The 18,361-nt window shown below is 44.3% G+C and overlaps 1 protein-coding gene across 1 annotated transcript in view; it reads right to left on the minus strand.

Moving 5' to 3' along the window:
• The window catches only part of ANTXR1 (anthrax toxin receptor 1), a 97,077-nt gene that overhangs the window by 21,011 nt on the left and 57,705 nt on the right, over positions 1-18,361 (minus strand). Inside the window, exons 14-16 of the mRNA XM_021375010.1 lie at positions 15,253-15,294; positions 7,254-7,349; positions 6,766-6,933 (exon numbers count right to left, since the gene is read on the minus strand). Of these exons, the coding sequence (XP_021230685.1) occupies positions 6,766-6,933; positions 7,254-7,349; positions 15,253-15,294 (306 nt within the window). The remainder of the gene's footprint in view (positions 1-6,765; positions 6,934-7,253; positions 7,350-15,252; positions 15,295-18,361) is intronic.

The following is an 18,361-nucleotide window of genomic DNA, read 5'->3' on the forward strand; positions in this document are numbered from 1 at the left end:
ATTTGTACAACACATTCCTCACTACTCTGCCTCCTCCTCTGGATTTGTGTCAAAACAATGTGCAGTGGAACGTGACTGAAGAACCAGGATGGATGGGGAAGAACCAGGGTAGATGTGGCACTGAAGGACATGGTTTAGTGGGCATGCTGGGAATAGGCTGACGGTTGGACTTGATGATCTTAGTCGTTTTTCCAACCTCAATGATTCTACGATACTATTCTATTCTATTAACTCTCTCTGCACACAGAGGATCACCTTACTGGGTCTCACACCCACACACCAGTTGGCACTGGTATCTTCTCCAGGCAATGACACACGTCTTTCAGAATACCGTATTCCTCTGAGCTCAGTGTCAGTCGCCCAGTGCACACTGCCTCGGTTTTGACAAGCTGTTCACCTTGTTGTGTGGTCTCGGATCCATGTGAGCAGGCACAAACCCAGGCCAGCTTCGCTGGAAACTCAGCGTGTTGAAATCTCTCGGTGACAGAAATGTTGGTTGAGATGTGGGGCCAGACCCTCCCTGTCCTTCCTGCAGTGCTGCTCTGCCACGCAAAGCATTTGACTCTGACTGAAATTCAGCAGTGAAACGTAATGCCAGGCCTGCAGATATTTTCCATAAGAGCTGAATGAGGTGAGAAGGACCAGCACAGGGCTGTGCAGCGTAGGAACATCCATCAAATCATCTGCTCTGAAACATATATCTGCTACTGAATGATTCTCTGCTGTATCCCCATTCTATTATGCTGGGCTTTCACTTTCAAAATGGATTCACCTTCCAGGAGGTCTGTAGAAGGGTTTCTGTGAGTGCAGCATGTTGGCTGGCTCAGTGGAACACTACGGATATATTACAAACTGCAGAGGAATTTACCAGAATCTTCAAATCAATGTCATTTGACCCGGAGGCTGTTAAGTGAATGCCACCCAAAGATTTGTAAAAATTTCTCAGGAGGGTTAACAACACATATTACTCATTGAGCTATGCATTACAGAGACATCACAGCCTCTGATTGGCCTCATACACAATCACAATCTGTTTCCTAGAAATGGAAGCTACAAAAATTTCATGATCGCCCAGTTGCCTCCAATAGCTGTCATGGGACAAAACTGAACAAATGAAAACGTGAACTGAATATTGCAGTGGGGAAAAGGGCACGTCGTTTCATTAGCACTAAGGAAGCTCACTTTTCTGAGTCTCAAAATTGAACTTCAGTGACTGTGAAGGTGAGACCTCCTGACAGCCAAGCTATTTACAAGGTCACTCTGTGACATTAGTTCTCCAGTGTCTAATTAGACACTGGAGAACTAATGTCACAGAGTGACCTTGTAAGAATTGTAAGAAAGAATTAATGCACAGTGCACTCAGTGCACACTCTTCCTTTCTCGAGGGCACATATGGAGTTGTCTTCTTCCCTTTTAACAAAACCATTAGGGCTGTAATCCTCTCTGACAATTAATTATATTCCTCAATGAATGTATTAAGCCAATGTTTCAAAGCTTTTCTGGGAGTTGGAGGGATACATGGGTGGAGACAGACAGACACATAGAATGACTGCATAGATCTTGTTTTCCATAGGATACTGGGAAAAAGACTTCCTAAGGTGAGAGCCAGGAAAGTCTAATTCTCAAAGGAAGAAGCAAGAACCTCTTCTGTCAGATTCCTGCATTTGGACAGCACAGCCTCAGACCAGAGGGAAGCCATCCCTGCCTCTGAATCCATCCAAATCCATCCCTCCATGTGAAAGCTCTCCCTTTGAGTCCATCTTTCCCCCTACATCAGAGCTCATGAAAGCTCTTGGTCTCCTGTCCCCTCTGACAACTGAAGAAATAAATACATTTTTCATACATTTTTCCTATGAGAAACCAGAGGGAAAATTACAACTTGACATGGAATAACAAAAGTCTTTACCACAATCCTAACTTCCAGCATTCTACTGAGATTACTTGGGAAAAAAAACAAAAGCCCCATCTTTGGGAATTTGAATGGAGCTTCACATCTGGGCAGAAGAAAGGGAGTGGATCATGGAAAGGGTGATGTTGCTTGAAGAAATGAAAATGGCAGTGCATTCATTTGGATATATAAGCACTTCTGTGCTCTCCAGTAGATGGGCTGGGCCTCTCTTCAGTTGGAAACTCCTTTGCAACTGAAGTGCAAGGTAGCTTGGAGGCAAAAAATGGGCTGGAGGCAAATAAAGGTGTGTCCCCCTAGATATAAAGTCCAGAAAGTAGAAACAGTAAGAGATGTAGATGATAAATGAAGGAGGGCCACTTCAGCCACTGCCTGAGAATTAATGTGTTCTCTTCCTAATGGTTAGGTTTCTTTCTAATGGTTAGGTTTCTTTCTAATGGTTAGGTCAGCGCTGTATGGACTGTAGTCTAGTGAATGATGTGATACCTAGAGTTGTCAGTCAGAGGCAGTTTTGTAAGCTGCCTATAAATCCAAGCTGCCGTTGGGCGTCTTCTAGGGAGGAAGATGTGCCACATCAGCTTTGCAAATAGAGACAGGAAAGACAAAGGCTAGAAAAATGTGTCAGGGTCACACAGCACAGCAAATTATTAAGTGGCCTCAGTTTAGGATGCGTCTGAGGTTTCTTTTTGGGAGGCCCAGTTGTTGCTTCAACCTTAGCGTTGAGACAGATCCTGCAGGTGAGTTTTTGTGGATAAACAGTGAATTCAGCCTTGTCTCATGCTACTTTCTGGATAGTTGTTTAGAGACTGCTATTGGCCTTCTTGAGTCGACCACAGAGATGTGGTGGATGGCCCATCCTTGGAGACACTCAAGGTCAGGTTGGACCAAGACCTGAGCAACCTGACTGAGCTGTAGATGTTCCTGCTCATTGCAGGGGAGTTGGAATGGAGGACCTTTAAGAGTCCTTTCCAACTCGAGTGATTCTCCGATAACAAAGTGCTATAAATGCTCTGAGGAGGAGAGAAGAGACTAATGCAGATAGAAGCAGGGGCAGAAATAGAGGTGAGACAAAAGCTTTTAACCAAACCAAAGCATAGATAGATCTGTGGCTGGCTGGAGCAGGGAGCATGTCTTGAACCAAATGGCATACTCCATTATGATCCTTCACTTGCCTCTATGTTTTGTGCTGCTCCTCCCTGTGTCAGATGAACTGAGGATCTGGCAAGTTTCTTGAGAAGTTTCTAGACTTGTGGCACTCCTTGGGTTATTTACACTGACTTTTCAAATTGTTGAAGTGATATTTTAGAAGCGGGGTAAGCCAGTTGGCGTCGTGCTAAGAAGTAACAGCAGCAAATAAGACTAACAACAACAATAATAATAACAATCTGTTAAGTGTCAGTAGCTGCATTTGGCAGCAAACAAAGCCCTGGAGCATTTCTAGCAGCAATCTATCCACTCTCAGCTAACAGCTGTCTACCTACCATATGGACACTGCTCTGGAGAGGGGATGTAAAGGGAAGAAGAACTCTGTCAGACGAACTGGCAAAAGGCAGAACACCCCAAGTAAGGCTGACTCTTGTGTTGTGTGGAGAAAAGGAGGCCTGCTGGCCAGCAAGATGACTGGCCCTAAAATGTGAATTTCCTGGCTCTTTGTCAGATTCAAGCCACCCTGGTTCACTGCTTCTGAGATTTAATTCCTTGCCCACTTCCTTTACTAAGTAGATTGCTAAATGCATACCTATCTACCTTCCTAAGAGGTGATTCAAACAGCACAGTGGAGTGGGTGGAAACTTAACGTCTCTAATCAAAGGAGCTGAGTGCATTTGGAGCATGGGGATTAGGGAAAATTTGAGTATCAGGAGCCATTTCCTACGGGTGAGGTCTAGTAGACTGGGAAATATTCCCCCTGAGAAGTGGTGGAAGCCTGTATGTTATTTTAAAAACCAGACTGGAAAAAGGAGTGAAGGACAGACTCAAGCTAGCAGTGCTGCTTTGGCTGGGAGTGCAGACCCAATGACCTAATAGGCTGTCCCTCCTCGCCTTCCTCTGCCTCTTACAACTCCATGGTAGCTTCCCTCCACAGCACAACACAAATTCATCTTCATATGCTCATGTCTTTTGGACAAGAGCTTCTGCCAAGAGTGCTGATGAGTTATGCCAATTTTGCTAGTTCCTTACTGCACAGGGAAAGTAATTGCAGGGCCTCTGCTGCATAGGAATGATCCTCTCTGTTTTTATTGAGTGCCCATGGTTGTACGTGGGGAAAGTGTTGAATACAGTTATCCGGTCTGCATACGCTGTCTTTTTGGGTACAGTTCAATAAGGGGTGTGGTGGCAATTAATAATTAGGCAAACTCTCATCCACATGTTCAGGCTGCTAAACATTATCCAGATGTGGAACATGCCAAAGTTAGGGAGTATTTGGATATGGGGTCTTGGACTGGACCTGTCCTCATACTGTAGACTTTGAATGGTAGAAAGGAGAGATTTTTCCAAAGGAAATAGGAAGATATATCACCCATGAGATAATTCCAGTACACTTAGTCCCCTAATTATTGAATTCTTGCTGTTATGAAGCAAAAGATGTTCCTAGTCAGAATCAGAACAGAACTTGAACCTATATACACTGAATCTTTTCTCCAAGTCTCTTTTGAACTTCCAGCTGGGACAAATCTGCAACAAACTCCTCTGTTCAAAACTGATTTTCTGCCATTCAGAATAATCTCTGAAAATCTCCTGACACTGTCATCCAACATCACGAATTGGTGAAGAAAGAGGGGAGAAACTCAGCTGTATCTCCAAGGGGAATGACCTAGCTCTCACAGCTAATGATCTCAGGTAGTGGTGCCCACATGGATCCCAATTGCCTGAGCATGTATTCAGGCTCTTTGTGCCAAAATCAGTGCTTCTGTCAGTTCCTAGGTGGTTAGAGCACAGCACTGTGTGCACGAATCCTGACTGCAGCACACAAGAGCAACTGAGCTGCTTCTCTTGGCTGGATGAGGTCATTTCCACGAGCACGTAGTAGGAGTGAAAATCTCCCAGATGGGACTGGTGTGTCTTACAACCACTTTGCACTAATGCAAATGACAATGCAATGAATTTAGAAACAAAGGAGCAGCTATATGGGATGGTGCTTACTGCATTCCTGACTCTGAACTGAGAACAGTTGAGTCTGTAACCTGTCCCACCGAGGGAATGAATAACCTTCATGAACACATGTTGAAGTCATTATAACACAATTGCAAATGACTTGTTGGTAGGCTATGTTTATTAGATGATAATCTTTAAGGGGGAAAAGAGAGAGGGCATTGGACCAAATTTTCACAGAGGCTCACATTTCCGTATCCTCCGGAAACCACTCGTACTCCCTTGTGCATCCTTGCCATTTCAATTGCTGGATTTGAACCAGCTGCAAGATCAATGACTGAGGAAAGCCAAAACACGTTACTTGCCCAAATTCCTCTGGGCACTGCTCAGAGATGATCAGTAACAAGATACAATGCGGGGAAACCTGGGTGTACTGAAGTGAAATAGATCTGTGCCTCAGTAACGTAACTGATGGAGTATGTCCGACTAGGTTGGCTGCTATTAGAGAGGGAGAAAACAGGGGACTAAAAACACTGTTCCAGCAGTGAGAGGAGCTTCCTCACCTATAATCAAGCTTATGTTGTGTTCAACATCAGAGGGTTTAACAAATCGCCCGTGGAGGTTTTCTAAGACCTTAACCAGAATCACCACTCTTCCAAAAGAGATCCAGGCTCCAGCGGTGCAGGGTTTGCACTTAGATATGAACTGTGTATTTTCGGTCTTTTCTGATTACTACAGCACTGCTACAAATAGCCACAAACGGAAAAGATATGAGAAGGGTCTTAGCATTTCCCAAAAGGATTAACCCTGAAAAATGTAGTAACAAAGAGAATCCTAGGCTAAAGACATCTCAACTTGCCCTGACTGCAGGAGATTAGCTTTCTGACATTGGATTGTTTTCATGCCACGCTCTGGATGATGCCACTGATATCTGTTGTTTGGGGTTTGTTTCTCTTAATCTAGGAGGCGCGTTCACATGTGCAATGAAGGGCTTTGCTTCAGTGAAGCATCCAGCTGCTTGCTAGCTTTGGTTTTGCTCCCTGCCAACCATTCATATGAGGGAAGCCAAATTATAGAGCGTATGCCTGCCCCTGGGACAGATGGCACAGATGGGGAGCCCTCCCAGTTCCTGTGGGCAAGTGCTGGGCAGCTTTGCATGGCTTCTGACCTGATATCAGTGTGAATTTGATTTTCCACTTCTGAGGCACTCTAATTCAGCCAAAACCTTCTCGCAGGGCATCCCTTCTGCGTGAAGCTGGCCCTGTGACCCACGTCTGCTGGCAGACATCTATGTGCTGCACTGCAATCCTTGATCTTCTCAGAACATCTCTCTCTGGTGACATTTAAGAGCAATTCCATTCATATTTCTCCCCTCTTTCTAAGGAAAGAGAATGCTATTTACTCCCTACAACTCAGAGAATATGCAATATGTACTAAAGGGACTAACTTTGGAAGCATGGTGGAGTCTGTAAGAACTTTACAGATGCTACACCACTGGAAATGATCAGCTGCTTATTCTGATCTAAGAAAGCAATGCAACCCTGAAATCTTTAACCTGAGGGGAAATTGCCATTGCCCATCTGGCTCCTTTCTATAGCACCTCCCTGGTCACTAGTTCAGTGGGATTTCTTTATGCACAGCTCCTCTACCAGCACCTTGAGATGACAGTTTTATAGACAGTTCAGCATCTTTACTCATGGAGGTGAAAACAGATCACTTAACACAGATCTGGAAATGCTTTATGCAGTGCAGTGCTGGTCTGGACTTACCTTGATTGGAGAGTACCACTTCCGAGGAGAGGAAGGTCTGCGCATGTTGTTTGCAAGGTTCCTGGGTTCAGGGAACTCATATTCCTGTTCTGGCATCTTGACCCTGGCATTCTTGGCTTTCTCTAACTTAGCACCTTCTTCTGTGGATCCCTTTTCTCCCCAGCGCACCTGAAAAGACAGCATCAGAAAAGTGAGGGTGGGGAATTCCTTAGAAAAGATATAAAAATGTTTCCCTGCAATTTGCATGGGAACGTTGCCCATGTATCCCAGGCACAGACCTTGTACTGCAGTCGAGGAAAAGGTTGCCCTAATGCTAAAGATTGTCTATTTGGCTCTCAAATATTCCTATACAGAAAAGAATTTGGCTCAGACACACAAAAGAGTGAAGTTTGTGCCTATCTCCCAAGCTTTCTGGGTAAACTGCATGAGTGTTTCACAGCTCAGTTCACAGCTGAGATTTTCTGATACATACACTGGTGTCTATTTACCTCCATTCGCTTGATGCCGCCCACTCCTCGTCCGCCATAATAAGAAGCATCCACTGTTGGCCATTTCTTCTTTGGAAGACCATCGTCATCTTCCTCCTACAAAACAGAAGGAAGGGGTTGTTCAGAAGCAGGAACTGAGTTGATAAGGTACAAAAAGTCATAGGTTGTATGGTCCTTTGAGCCTGCAAGAGTTGGTGCTGTAAAGGTCCTTGCTGGTTGCTCTCCAGAGGATGAACACTCATGAAAAGAAAATGTTTCATGATATAAACAACACCAGCTCCTGAAAGGTACAATCAAGCTCCAGCAAGAACATGTTGTTTTTTTTTTTTAAGGGACTTTTCATCCCTTTTAAAACTCAAGGAAGCCAGTTATTTCCAAGCTGCAAAATCACTGAAGCAGCTGCCAAAATAGTACATGGCATAGTCAAGAGTTGGGGTCTTCTGGCTGCAAGTCTAGTTGACATGCTAGTCATGAGCAATAGTAGCAGGGACTCACCCCTTTGCCATCCTTTCCCCTGTGCCTGTAATTAAAGAGGGACCTCTCTAATTGTTGCTGTGAGGCGTGCTCACTGACTCATGGCTCCCCATGCTGATGGGCCCAAATTAATCATTATCTTAGTTCAGATTTGACAGAATGGAGGAGAAAGCAAGAAAGCAAGTCAAGTTTGCTCCTGAATGTAGGTGAATTAGGAGCATATTTAGGAACAACCGCAGTGTGAATGTCCAGTAGGAAAATGAATTTCTTGAGATGAGCAGGCCAAGGGTAATAGGATGGAAAAGACTAATGGAAAAGTGGCAAGAATGGAATTAGCACTTGTAATGAACTTCTGCCTCTGCTGGGGAGGCTACCCATGGAAATCCATATGGCTCCAGTGACTTCATGGCCTTATGCCAGCAGAAAGTCAGACCCTGTATGAAAAATGAGACTTAAATTCTGTGCAAAATGGAATGTGTTCTGCCCTGACATACCGCAGGCAGAAACCCATGGGATAGCACCAAATACAATGTTAAATGTGTTCAGGACTTCATGATGGCATTCAGATAGGGCCTAATTAAAAAATCAAGAAAATCTCCCCATGTTTATTTAATACGAGCCTAGCTAAATTTCTGTCAGTGCGTTCTACATAATATGGGTTCACTAAAACAACTGTGCATACGCTCTGACCCACCTAGTGCCTTTCCCTTTAATTTCTACAATTCAGTCTGTGAACTGGCAAAGCAGAAAAGCAGAGTCCATCAAAAACGTGAAGTATTTCCTGTGAAAAATGCGGAGAGAAATGAAAAATGGTCTCTCTCTCCCTCTCTTTTTTTTCCCCTTTCTTTCTTTCTTTAATTCTTCACAGGGATCTGGCGAAACTCCAGAACTTTGGAGCTTTCCAAAACGGGGAAAGCCAAAAAAACTTCGAATTTGAACTCCCCAGTCGGAAAACTGAAAAACTGGGGAGGGGGGGGAATAAAAATCCGAGATAAACTCTGCTTTTCATGCCAAACAAAAGCATTTTTTTTAATTTAAAACAAACCCAAACTATCCATCGGGCTGCAAAATTTGTCCTGATCTCAAGGAGAGTGGGCAAATGAATCATAAATACACGGCTCCTCTCCTTCGAAGCTGATCTTCTCTCTCTGGTTGGAGTAGCTGAGGCTCTTTGCTGCAACCTAAGAACTTAATATCTCTGCATGAAGTTTTCCATGAGGACTTTTTTTATTTAAAAAAAAAAAAAAAAAAGGAACCAAAGCCATCGAAATATTTTCCTTCAGCAATTCTCTCTTTCTTTCTCTTCAGCTTAGCACAGACTGGACTTCTCACAACAGGAAATACCAAGGTTTAGGAAATCTTCCCCACAAGCCCTTGAAAGCCCTGCAAGTCACTTCAATCTAAGATAGGAGGGCTTCTGCCAGGACAACAGAAACACCACACGCGCAAAAAGGACCAGAGCAAACATCTGAAAAACAAAGGAGTCACAAGCTTTCTTCCGGATGAGCCTGTTTACATGTTTTGAAGGGCATGGGAGGTTTTGCAACACAGGCAGAAAAAAACCAACAACAACAACCCAGTGATTTCCTACACCCTTGACAAACACGCTCGTAACGCACGTGAGTTGCTCAAGTGAAGCAACTGGAAAGGTGGGGGTCAAAGTGGGGAGCCAGCATGAAAATGAGGAGGAGGAATACAATGCCCATCCCGACATCCTCGCTCAGTGCCCCATTCACAAGATTTGAGCCAGTACCATGGGGCTGAATTATCACATCCTGGCTCATTTTGGCCCATATTTTTCTGTGCTTAGATGCAGTGGTGTTTTTGCCTAAGGAAGAACTGTGTAGGGAGCTCTGACCCAAGAGCAGCACAAAAGGCAGCCCCGGAAAATCCAAGTGCATTTAAGGATGCTGGAAAGTGACTGTGCAGAACTTGGCATCTTTCCATCCCTCAAATCTGCTTTAGATGGAGCTAGAGTTTCTTTTACAAAATAATAATAAGAAGGACAGAGCTGCATTTCACAGTCAGAGATCCAGATTCATCACCGCTGGATTTCAGAAAACAAAGATGTGTTTATCTCAGAGCCATGCTGAGCTCTGTATGCTTTGACCCTGACCTGAGGGAACCTCATCTGTGGGTAAGAGAAGGATAATTCAGGCTCCACTAGGGATGTCGAACCACTCAGGGTAAAAAATTCAAACTAAATTTGGCCAGATATAAAAGTTTGGACAACTTACCCCTCTCCCCGCCCTTATAATTATTTTCACAGTTGTCTTTGCAAAGCCTGGATGTTGTCAGAATTTAGCATTTATAGGGCTCTGCCTGCAGAAAGCACTGTATGACATGGGGCAGTCAACCCTCTGAGTAACAGCTGTTAACATCTAATTTAATTAATAAAAAAGCAGAGGAAACCTGGATGTGAAATTTGTTGTCCTCCCGGATTGCAGCTTCCTACACCTCAACCCCTTCTCCCAACATCAGACCCACTGCCAAATTGCATAGCCACCTCCCAGATGCAAAGGCATTGCTAGATTTGGAGGACAATTTGCTTGCTTCTTAAGAAGTATTTCCTGCTTGATTTCGTGGACCAGGCATCTGAATCACAAGTGGATAAACCCTGTCCAGTCTTAACCATCCCTGAGCCATTGTGCAAGAACGTGGCCTTGGTGTTTCTCTTATCTCTACCTCTTCCCAGCCCAAACCTGCAAAGTATTTTCAGAAAGAACTAAAAAATCATAAGAACATCAAAGAGAAGATGCTGTACTGGCGCTCTACTAAGGAGGAGGCTGAAGAGAGAGCTCAACTCTTGTTAGGCACCAGAAAATCCACATATATGTTTATCCTTGAGACAAAACTGCTCAGAAAACCAGCATTCATTGGTCTTCCTGATCATGAATTCCTGGTTTATCCATGGTAAGGATCCTGCCTGAGGATATATTCTCTGAGGGCAAAGTGTTCATGGGGCATAGTTAAGGGAGACCTCCTGTATTGATGGAGGGGAAGGAGAAGAGACACTGAATGATTCCCACTCTACAGCTCGGACGCTGAGCAACACGAAAACTGAAATAACATGCCCAAAGTCACAGAGGAAATTGTTCTACAGAACAAAACACCTCAAGTCCCCAGATTTATGTCCCCACGTCCCAGTGGATGGGGGAATACATCCCACGGTTCACTGCCTCCACACTAGTTGAGTATGCTGTGCTGGATCTGCCTAGATATTTCACATTCAATTTGGTTATAAAAGTCCACACCTTCATGGAGTAATGCCTACACCTCATTTGTTTCCAATAACATCCCAGCTCTTTTTCTTTTAAATGGCTGCATCTTGAAAGGTTCCTTCTCTCCTCCTCCCAAATTTCCACAACACATTGTAAAAGGGGAGGAAAGGGGAAGGAAAAAAGCTGGCATACCACTGTGACCTGGCTTTATTTCAGGAATAACAGAATACATTTCCTGCCTTGGGGTCTACAAAAAAAAAATCATCAGGACTTTTCTCTGGAGCTTATTTTGCTATCTCCCCAGCAAGGCTTCTCAGGAAGAGAGAGCAAAGTGATTTGGAAAAGTTGAATAAACAACAATAAGTGAGGGCGCAAGCAGCTCCCCAAGCAGATGAAGTCCTGTAAGCCATTCATTGGCTTTGTGACCGTTCAGCTGTAGGAGAAAGAAATTAGTTCAAAAAGAGATCAAGATGAACAGAAGGTTTCATCTGCTGGCTTCACAGTAGCTGCCATGCAGTGAGTTAAATTCCTCCTTTTCATGCAGGCCTCCCATGACAGCAACCTTCAACATCTCAAGACTGCGCTGCTGAATGGTGCTTTCTCTCCAGGACTTTCTTGTGTATGTGTGTTTTGGTGTATGTGGGCAGGACGACAACAGACATAACGATTATCCAATTACGGGCTGGTTGGTGGCTTGGCCTTGGTGCCATGGTAGGAGCGACTGTGGAGCTTGGGCTTGAGCAGCATGGAAAAAATGGGTTCGACTGGTGAGGAAAGGGTGTGCTCAGGTCATCTGGTTGGTGTCCTGCCTGGTTTTGCCAGGTTTCAGGGCACTTTGTGTCCCTTAATCCATTTTGTGGGAGAAAGCACAGCCATGTCAGAAAATAAAGATAGAACAGTGCATGTTTAGATGTAATAGGACATGTAGGACATGGTTTAGTGGGTTGGATTGGATGATATTGGAGGTCTTTTCCAACCTTGGTGATCCTATGATTCTATGATTCCATGTTGACACTGCCTGGTGTTTAGAGGGCAAGGAAGCAATGAGAAGAGCATGTGCCTCCTGGGGACACTTGGGAGTGCTCCTATTTACACAATCAGAATGCATCCTGTGGGACAGCCCAGTAGCAGACCCCTGGCATGGGTCAGGTAATGAACAAGAAATTGCTGGAAGCTGGAAACCCCTGCAGAATGCCTTTTTTTCACTGTAAAAGATGGGTTGCTATACTGAGAACCAGCTTCAGCCTCTTGGTACACTTCTGGTCTGAGCTGAATAAGTTGTTCCAATAAGCCCAGCCTGAAGGTGATGGGCACTTGAACAAAAGCAGCTGTGTCTTCCTCCAGCATGGATAGGAAGAGGCTTCCTATCCGCTAGAAACAGAAGAACGTGGCTTTGATCCACTATCATTGAGTCAATCGCAGGCCAGCAAGGTGCTCACTGGCTCCTAGAGGCATTCACCTCTTCCGATTGGTATTAACTCAATCTTTCCTGGCTCTAAGTAAAACCATCTGTCCTTCATCTGGGGTCAGCCTCCTCCAGCATCCTGCATTGTCTGAAGAGCACAGCGGTGAGTTGACAACATTTGCAATTTCGGAATGAATTAATTGGAAGTTTCTAGCCAATAATGATTTCCTCCACCAACAGGGAGCGTGGCTCCAATAGGTCTCAAAAGGCCTTTAAAGCAGAGTTCAATAAAACCTTTGGTGGGTTTCTGACAGCAGTGCTGCTTTCCCCTTATTGTTACGGTATAATGCATTCTCCTTGCAGTGCAAAGACATATGGGCCTCAGCTCCTAAATCTGCTGATGCAAGAATTCCTCTTGTCTTATTTTTGCCAAGATTTTTAGAAGAAAAGAATCACACTGTAACTGCAATGCTGCTGCTTAAGGGATTAGCAATTTTTCATTCTGGAGATGAGTAGTTACTATGTTTTCTGCAAGGGAGAAAGCTATCTACAAATTGTAAGAAAAACAGGAATGCAGAAAAACAACTCCATCTATTAGTTTTTAGCAAAGCAGAAAACGTGGAGTATCCAATCCTCTGAAAGCATCATATTACTGCCAATCCCACTCCGTGGATCCAGCTCAATACTAGTAAATGGGACCAATGAACTGCACCTTTTCTGAGCACCTATTGTTTTTCCACGAGTGGGAGGCTTCTGTAGGGGAAAAAATGCAACATACAAGTCACAGCTCCAAGCATTACTAATCTTTGAGCGCTGCTCTGACACTTTCCAGTTTCTAAAATAGCATAAAAGTGTGTTTTCCTTTGGCTGCTGATTGTACAAGGTAGCTTTAGGATAATTGAGTACTGAGTTTAGGAGATCAGATCTGGTGGAAAGTACATGTGGAATTGTGTGTCTGCCATCAGTCTCTATGTTTGCAGATTATTGTAGCTATATCCCCTCATCCCAGGGCCCCAAAATAGAAATGGTAAGAATAACATCTAGAATATCGTATAGACTTCCTCTTGTATTAAGAGGGAAGCAGGTAAACTACAGGTAGCAAATAAATGCAGTTTTTCTGTATCTATACAGATAAGCCACTAGCAAACACAGTGTTAAAGGAAAGCTGTGAAACAGACGGATGAATTGAGGACTGTTCCATCCAAAGAGCTGCATGGACTCTTCCTCTCAGAATCAGAGAGAAAATATAACACGTCCAGAGATATCCTTACACCAGTTTAACCAGAATGAACCTGGGGTCTGCTGCAACTGGTTCATTTTGCAGCAACTGGTTTGCTTCTGCAGCATGTACTGCTTTTAGAAGGGCTGCCATATACATGAAGTATGCCTTCTTGCTTAGAGCAGAGATGTAATTTCTCCTTCCAGTCCTTGGCCAGAGAACCAGCATTCCAGAGTGATGTATTTTAATTAACTTCAGCAATTTAATCCCTTGGCTTGGAGGCATGTGCGATGCTGAAGAGAGCATGTGCAATTTTAGGCAAGTATTTTCCTTTTCATTCAGAGGATCAAAGCTGACAAAGCTAGTGGATATCCACAGAGCCCAAAAGAAATGGACAGTTTGGAAAACAGGCCAGGTGCTTGTATATAGATGCACGGGTTGATGTTATTCTGAGAGATGCGTGCCTTCACAAACAAATACCTTCAGCATTGGACACAAATGCAAATCTCCCTTGGGTCCAGGCATGTTTAGATTTGGAGTTTTGCTTCAGGCCTGTTTTGAAGGAAACAAGTGCCAACAAGATAGAGGTTCCTGCACCAGCCTTGGCTCCAGTTGCCCTCAGCTATTTTGCTGTGCTCGGTGCTGTCAGAAACTAGGTTGGATTCTGCCTTGGTAGTGCTGCAGAGGACTGAGCTTTAAGGGTCTCTGCCTTGGCACAGAGAACCAGCACACCCTTCCTGGGCCAGACTTCACAAAGAGCAGAGGATCATTTCAGCAAGCCAAACTGTAGCATGCAGTGACTTGGTCTCTAGAGGCAAAAAGCAAGAGGAGCTAGTGATCCAAATCACTTTGAGCATGGATCTAAGTCTTCTGTTGCATAGTTAAGAGAAACGGATCCAAACCCCAATGAAGTCAATGGAAAAACTCCCATTGACATCAATGTACCCTGGACTTTTCAATGAAATCCCATCTGCAAAACTGGAAGCAAAGGAAAGAGATCCGCTGTGTGCTGAAAGCAGGAGGATACCAAAAGGGGCAGATGAAAAACTGGGCAGATTTCCAGGGAGAGCCTACTAATTAAATAACGGTGACATAACTTGAAACCATTTGTTGCTGGATTCTTCTAAAAGAGTAAGCAGAAATAAGCTGAAGGTTTCAATGGTGCTTTACTGTTTTCCTCCATTAAAACTCCCCCAGCTGGTGCAGCTCTTCTGGTATTGAGATGGTTGTTCTGGGTTTGACATCTGCTCAGAGTCTGGTCTGTCGCCTTCAGGCACAACTGCAAAGCTTGTGGGCTGCTTTTGCTCACAGCAGTTGAAGTCCAAAGGATAAGCACTGTGAGTTAGTGCTCAGCTGCCATGAGGGGTTATACACACTAAACACCAAAATCACTACCATGCCATTCCAGGAAAGCAGCTAAACATATGTTTAGGTTCCATTAACTTCAAAGTTAAACATATGCTTAAGAGTTGTCCTCTTGGTGAATCAGAGCCTGCAGTGCTGTTCTGACCAAGTGAAAGAACCATCTGCCTCCGCCCTCCTTCCCTACCAGCTCCCAAAGGTTTAACTTCCTGCCAAGGTCCATACTCCACCATGCAGCAGAACCATAACCTCTTCTAAGGAAGCGGAACAAAATCTTGTCCTAAGCATCAAGGAAATGGGGTTGTTGGTGTTACTTACCTCACTGTCTTCTGCAGGAGGTGGAGGGGGCTCTTTGATGATCTAGAAGGATAAATGAGAAAAAAAGTGGTAAATCCACACGTCGTTCTTCAGCGTGATGCAAATGTTGCTCATTATGTGACCCCCGTTCCATGTGAAGTGACAGCAAATCCAAAGTAACACACTCTTGATGCTCCTTGATATCCCAGTAGGAGCCACAGTGCTGGCACACCAGTAACAATCACTGTTTTACCTGCACAAACATGCTAAACCCAGCGTGTCCTTCTGCTGCACACACATACATGTCCTACCTCAAATTATTTACCATCTGAACAGACAAAGACTGGAAAGAGAAACCAAGGTGAAACAAAATGCCCCAGAGACATTACAGAAGAGTAATTGCTGCCTCCCAGAGCAATACACCATCCCAGGATGTTGTGCCTCCCATTGCTCTCCTAAAGAATGCTTTTCACATTGTTGGGCACTATATCCCACTCTCATATGCTTTTCTTTAAAATCTACATATATATGTACTTATATATATATATATGTACACGTGTATATGCACACACACTTGAAGTTCTTCAAGGATTTCTAACTAATAAAGCAATCAGGGTGAGGTTTTAGACCGGTCCAGGATATTCTCCATAGAAACAGCTTAAGTTTATGTGGGCGTGAGGTTATTATTTCATGCAAAAAGTTTGCATCTCGAGCTCAGCAGGCAGTTGGCTATTATCACAGCCCTCCACTCCAAGAGCAACAGAGAACCTTCCAAAGGGAAAGCAGTTGCATACAGGCACGTCAAATATCTCTCCTTTACACGAGACGCACCCCAATGCACAGCCATTGCAGGCGGCATTGAATCCAGCCACTCGTGTCAATGCAGCTGCTCCAGGGATGGAATTTCTCCAGTAGTTTTAAGTCCATCTGGATGAAGCAGCTCTTTCCTTACACACCAGGCAATGAGTTGGATGCTGCTGGGGTGCTGAGCTCCTGTCAGGACTATTGGGTGTAGGGGCAGCCTAGAGATGGGGTGCAGATGTGCAGGCTCAGAGATTAACCTCCCAAAACAAAATTGCAGACCCGAACAATAACAGCTCAGCTATTTAAATGTAGGAAGAGAAAATGGCAATCATATTAAAGGCCCTGAAGACATAAATATTTACAAAAATATCCCTCACTCGTGTTTTAACTTCTCTGATGAGCTCACTGTTTTTATTTTCTTCTGCAAACCCCAAGTCATGCAATATGGCCATTAATGAGGAGCATGTGCCTTTGGCTAGGGAGGAGACTGGGGCTGGGTCAGTCCTTTTTACACAGCACACTCTGCATATCCCGTTCCTGGGCAGAAGATCTTTCTTTGGTGGCCTTTAGGTTCCTCCAGGAACCTCTGCTAAACACCCTGTGTGCTTGGGTGTCAACACCGAATCCGTGTTTATACGCACAGAGGCACAAAGCCCACGTGGAAGCATGGAACGACGTTTGAGGAGTGATGTAGGTGCATGCCCTGTCCTGCTCTGGTGCAACAGAACCATGGGTGAAGTCTTGGCTACAAAGCCACTGACCACATTAGGGACAAATGAGATGTCCCGGAGGAGATGATGGTGACAACACGGTCTCTTGTACATCTCATGACACAATTACTGACACTGCATTTACACCAAATAAACACAAGGCTTTTCTAGCCCCATTTTCAGATGTTTTGGTTACCTGTCACTGCAAGGGTCACTCTTCAGCAGACCTCCCTTTGAACCAAAACCCTTAATCCAAAACCGAAACCAAATCCAAAGTTTGGATACAAACTCAATCCAAACAAAAGGCTGAAAAATTTCAGATATCTCATCCAAAATATATCTACTGGAACTAGTCTTATTACCTTCTCTGATGTGTTTCTGGTGGAACATTAGGGGTTTCAGTGGAGTTTCTCTGATTTGCATTGGCATGAAAGATGAGGATAATCCGTCCAACATACTTGGTCCAGTTAAGCATTCACGCAGAACTTCTCAGCCAATATCACAGGAAAATCTTGAGATTACAGACTTGGATATGATGGGATAGCTGTGTTTTTCATATATTTGTGTTCTTTCTCACAACATACACACTCTGACAAATTAACTCTGATTTATATGAACACATCTTTTTTTTTCTGCTACAGACCAAGTGAAAAGAAGAGTGTTTCCTTGCATTATTGAACACTGAGCACTTCTAAGAACAACTGAATACTCATTAGTTGGCTGCATAGATTGGTTAGTTTGGACAAATGGAGAGAACTTAGTCTTCTCTGCCTTTGAGCCTTTATGAAATGTGGATGTTTGTCATATACAAAATACAGTTCTTATCTCACTGTCCAGGAGTGGAAAGGATTTTGGGAACTCACTTCTCTATGGTAAACCAGTCTTTTACTTGGGTAGATAGTGATAGCACAAGGGGGAAAGGTTTTAAGCTAAATGAAGGGGAGATTTATATTAGATGATAGATGGAAATTCTTTATTCAGGGAGTGTAGAGGCACTGGAACAGGTTGTCCAGAGAAGTGCTCCATCCCTGTAGGTGCCCAAGACCAGGCTGGATGGGCTTTGGGCAGCCTGTTGTGGTGGGTGGCAACCAGCCCATGCAGGCGGTTGGAACTGGATGACCTTCAAGGTCCCTCCCAACCCAAAACATTCTATGGTTCTACAAACAGTACAAATCTTTTCTTTCTCCTGGACTGTGCATGAGACCCTCACTGTGCAGTAGTGGAGGCAGTGAAGCAAATGGGAGCTCTCTGCTGCCTCACACACGAGCAAAGCAAACACCAAATGGATCCCAGGATCCCAGAACTGAAAGGCAGGCAGTGCCTTACACCTGCACGTTTTGCACAAAGAGAAATGATTACACAAGTTCAAGAAAGAAAATGCTGCTACAGGGAACCCAGAGAGGACAGAGCCCGTGCTGGCACGGAAGGCTCAAGTCCACCACATCTTGTACTGGGCTGCACCTCTTGCCTTCCCTCTGCCTCGCCAGATGACACACATGGACCTGCTGAATGCAATCAGCTGGGAGCACGCTTGGCCAAGCAAAATGCTTAGGCTAGTTTAACTTGGCAAAGCTGAAGTGTTTGTTCATGTGTGCTGCAATTGTTTTGATAACCCC

The sequence above is a fragment of the Numida meleagris genome, chromosome 21, assembly GCF_002078875.1.
Source record: "Numida meleagris isolate 19003 breed g44 Domestic line chromosome 21, NumMel1.0, whole genome shotgun sequence".
Classification (NCBI taxonomy): Eukaryota; Metazoa; Chordata; class Aves; order Galliformes; family Numididae; genus Numida; species Numida meleagris.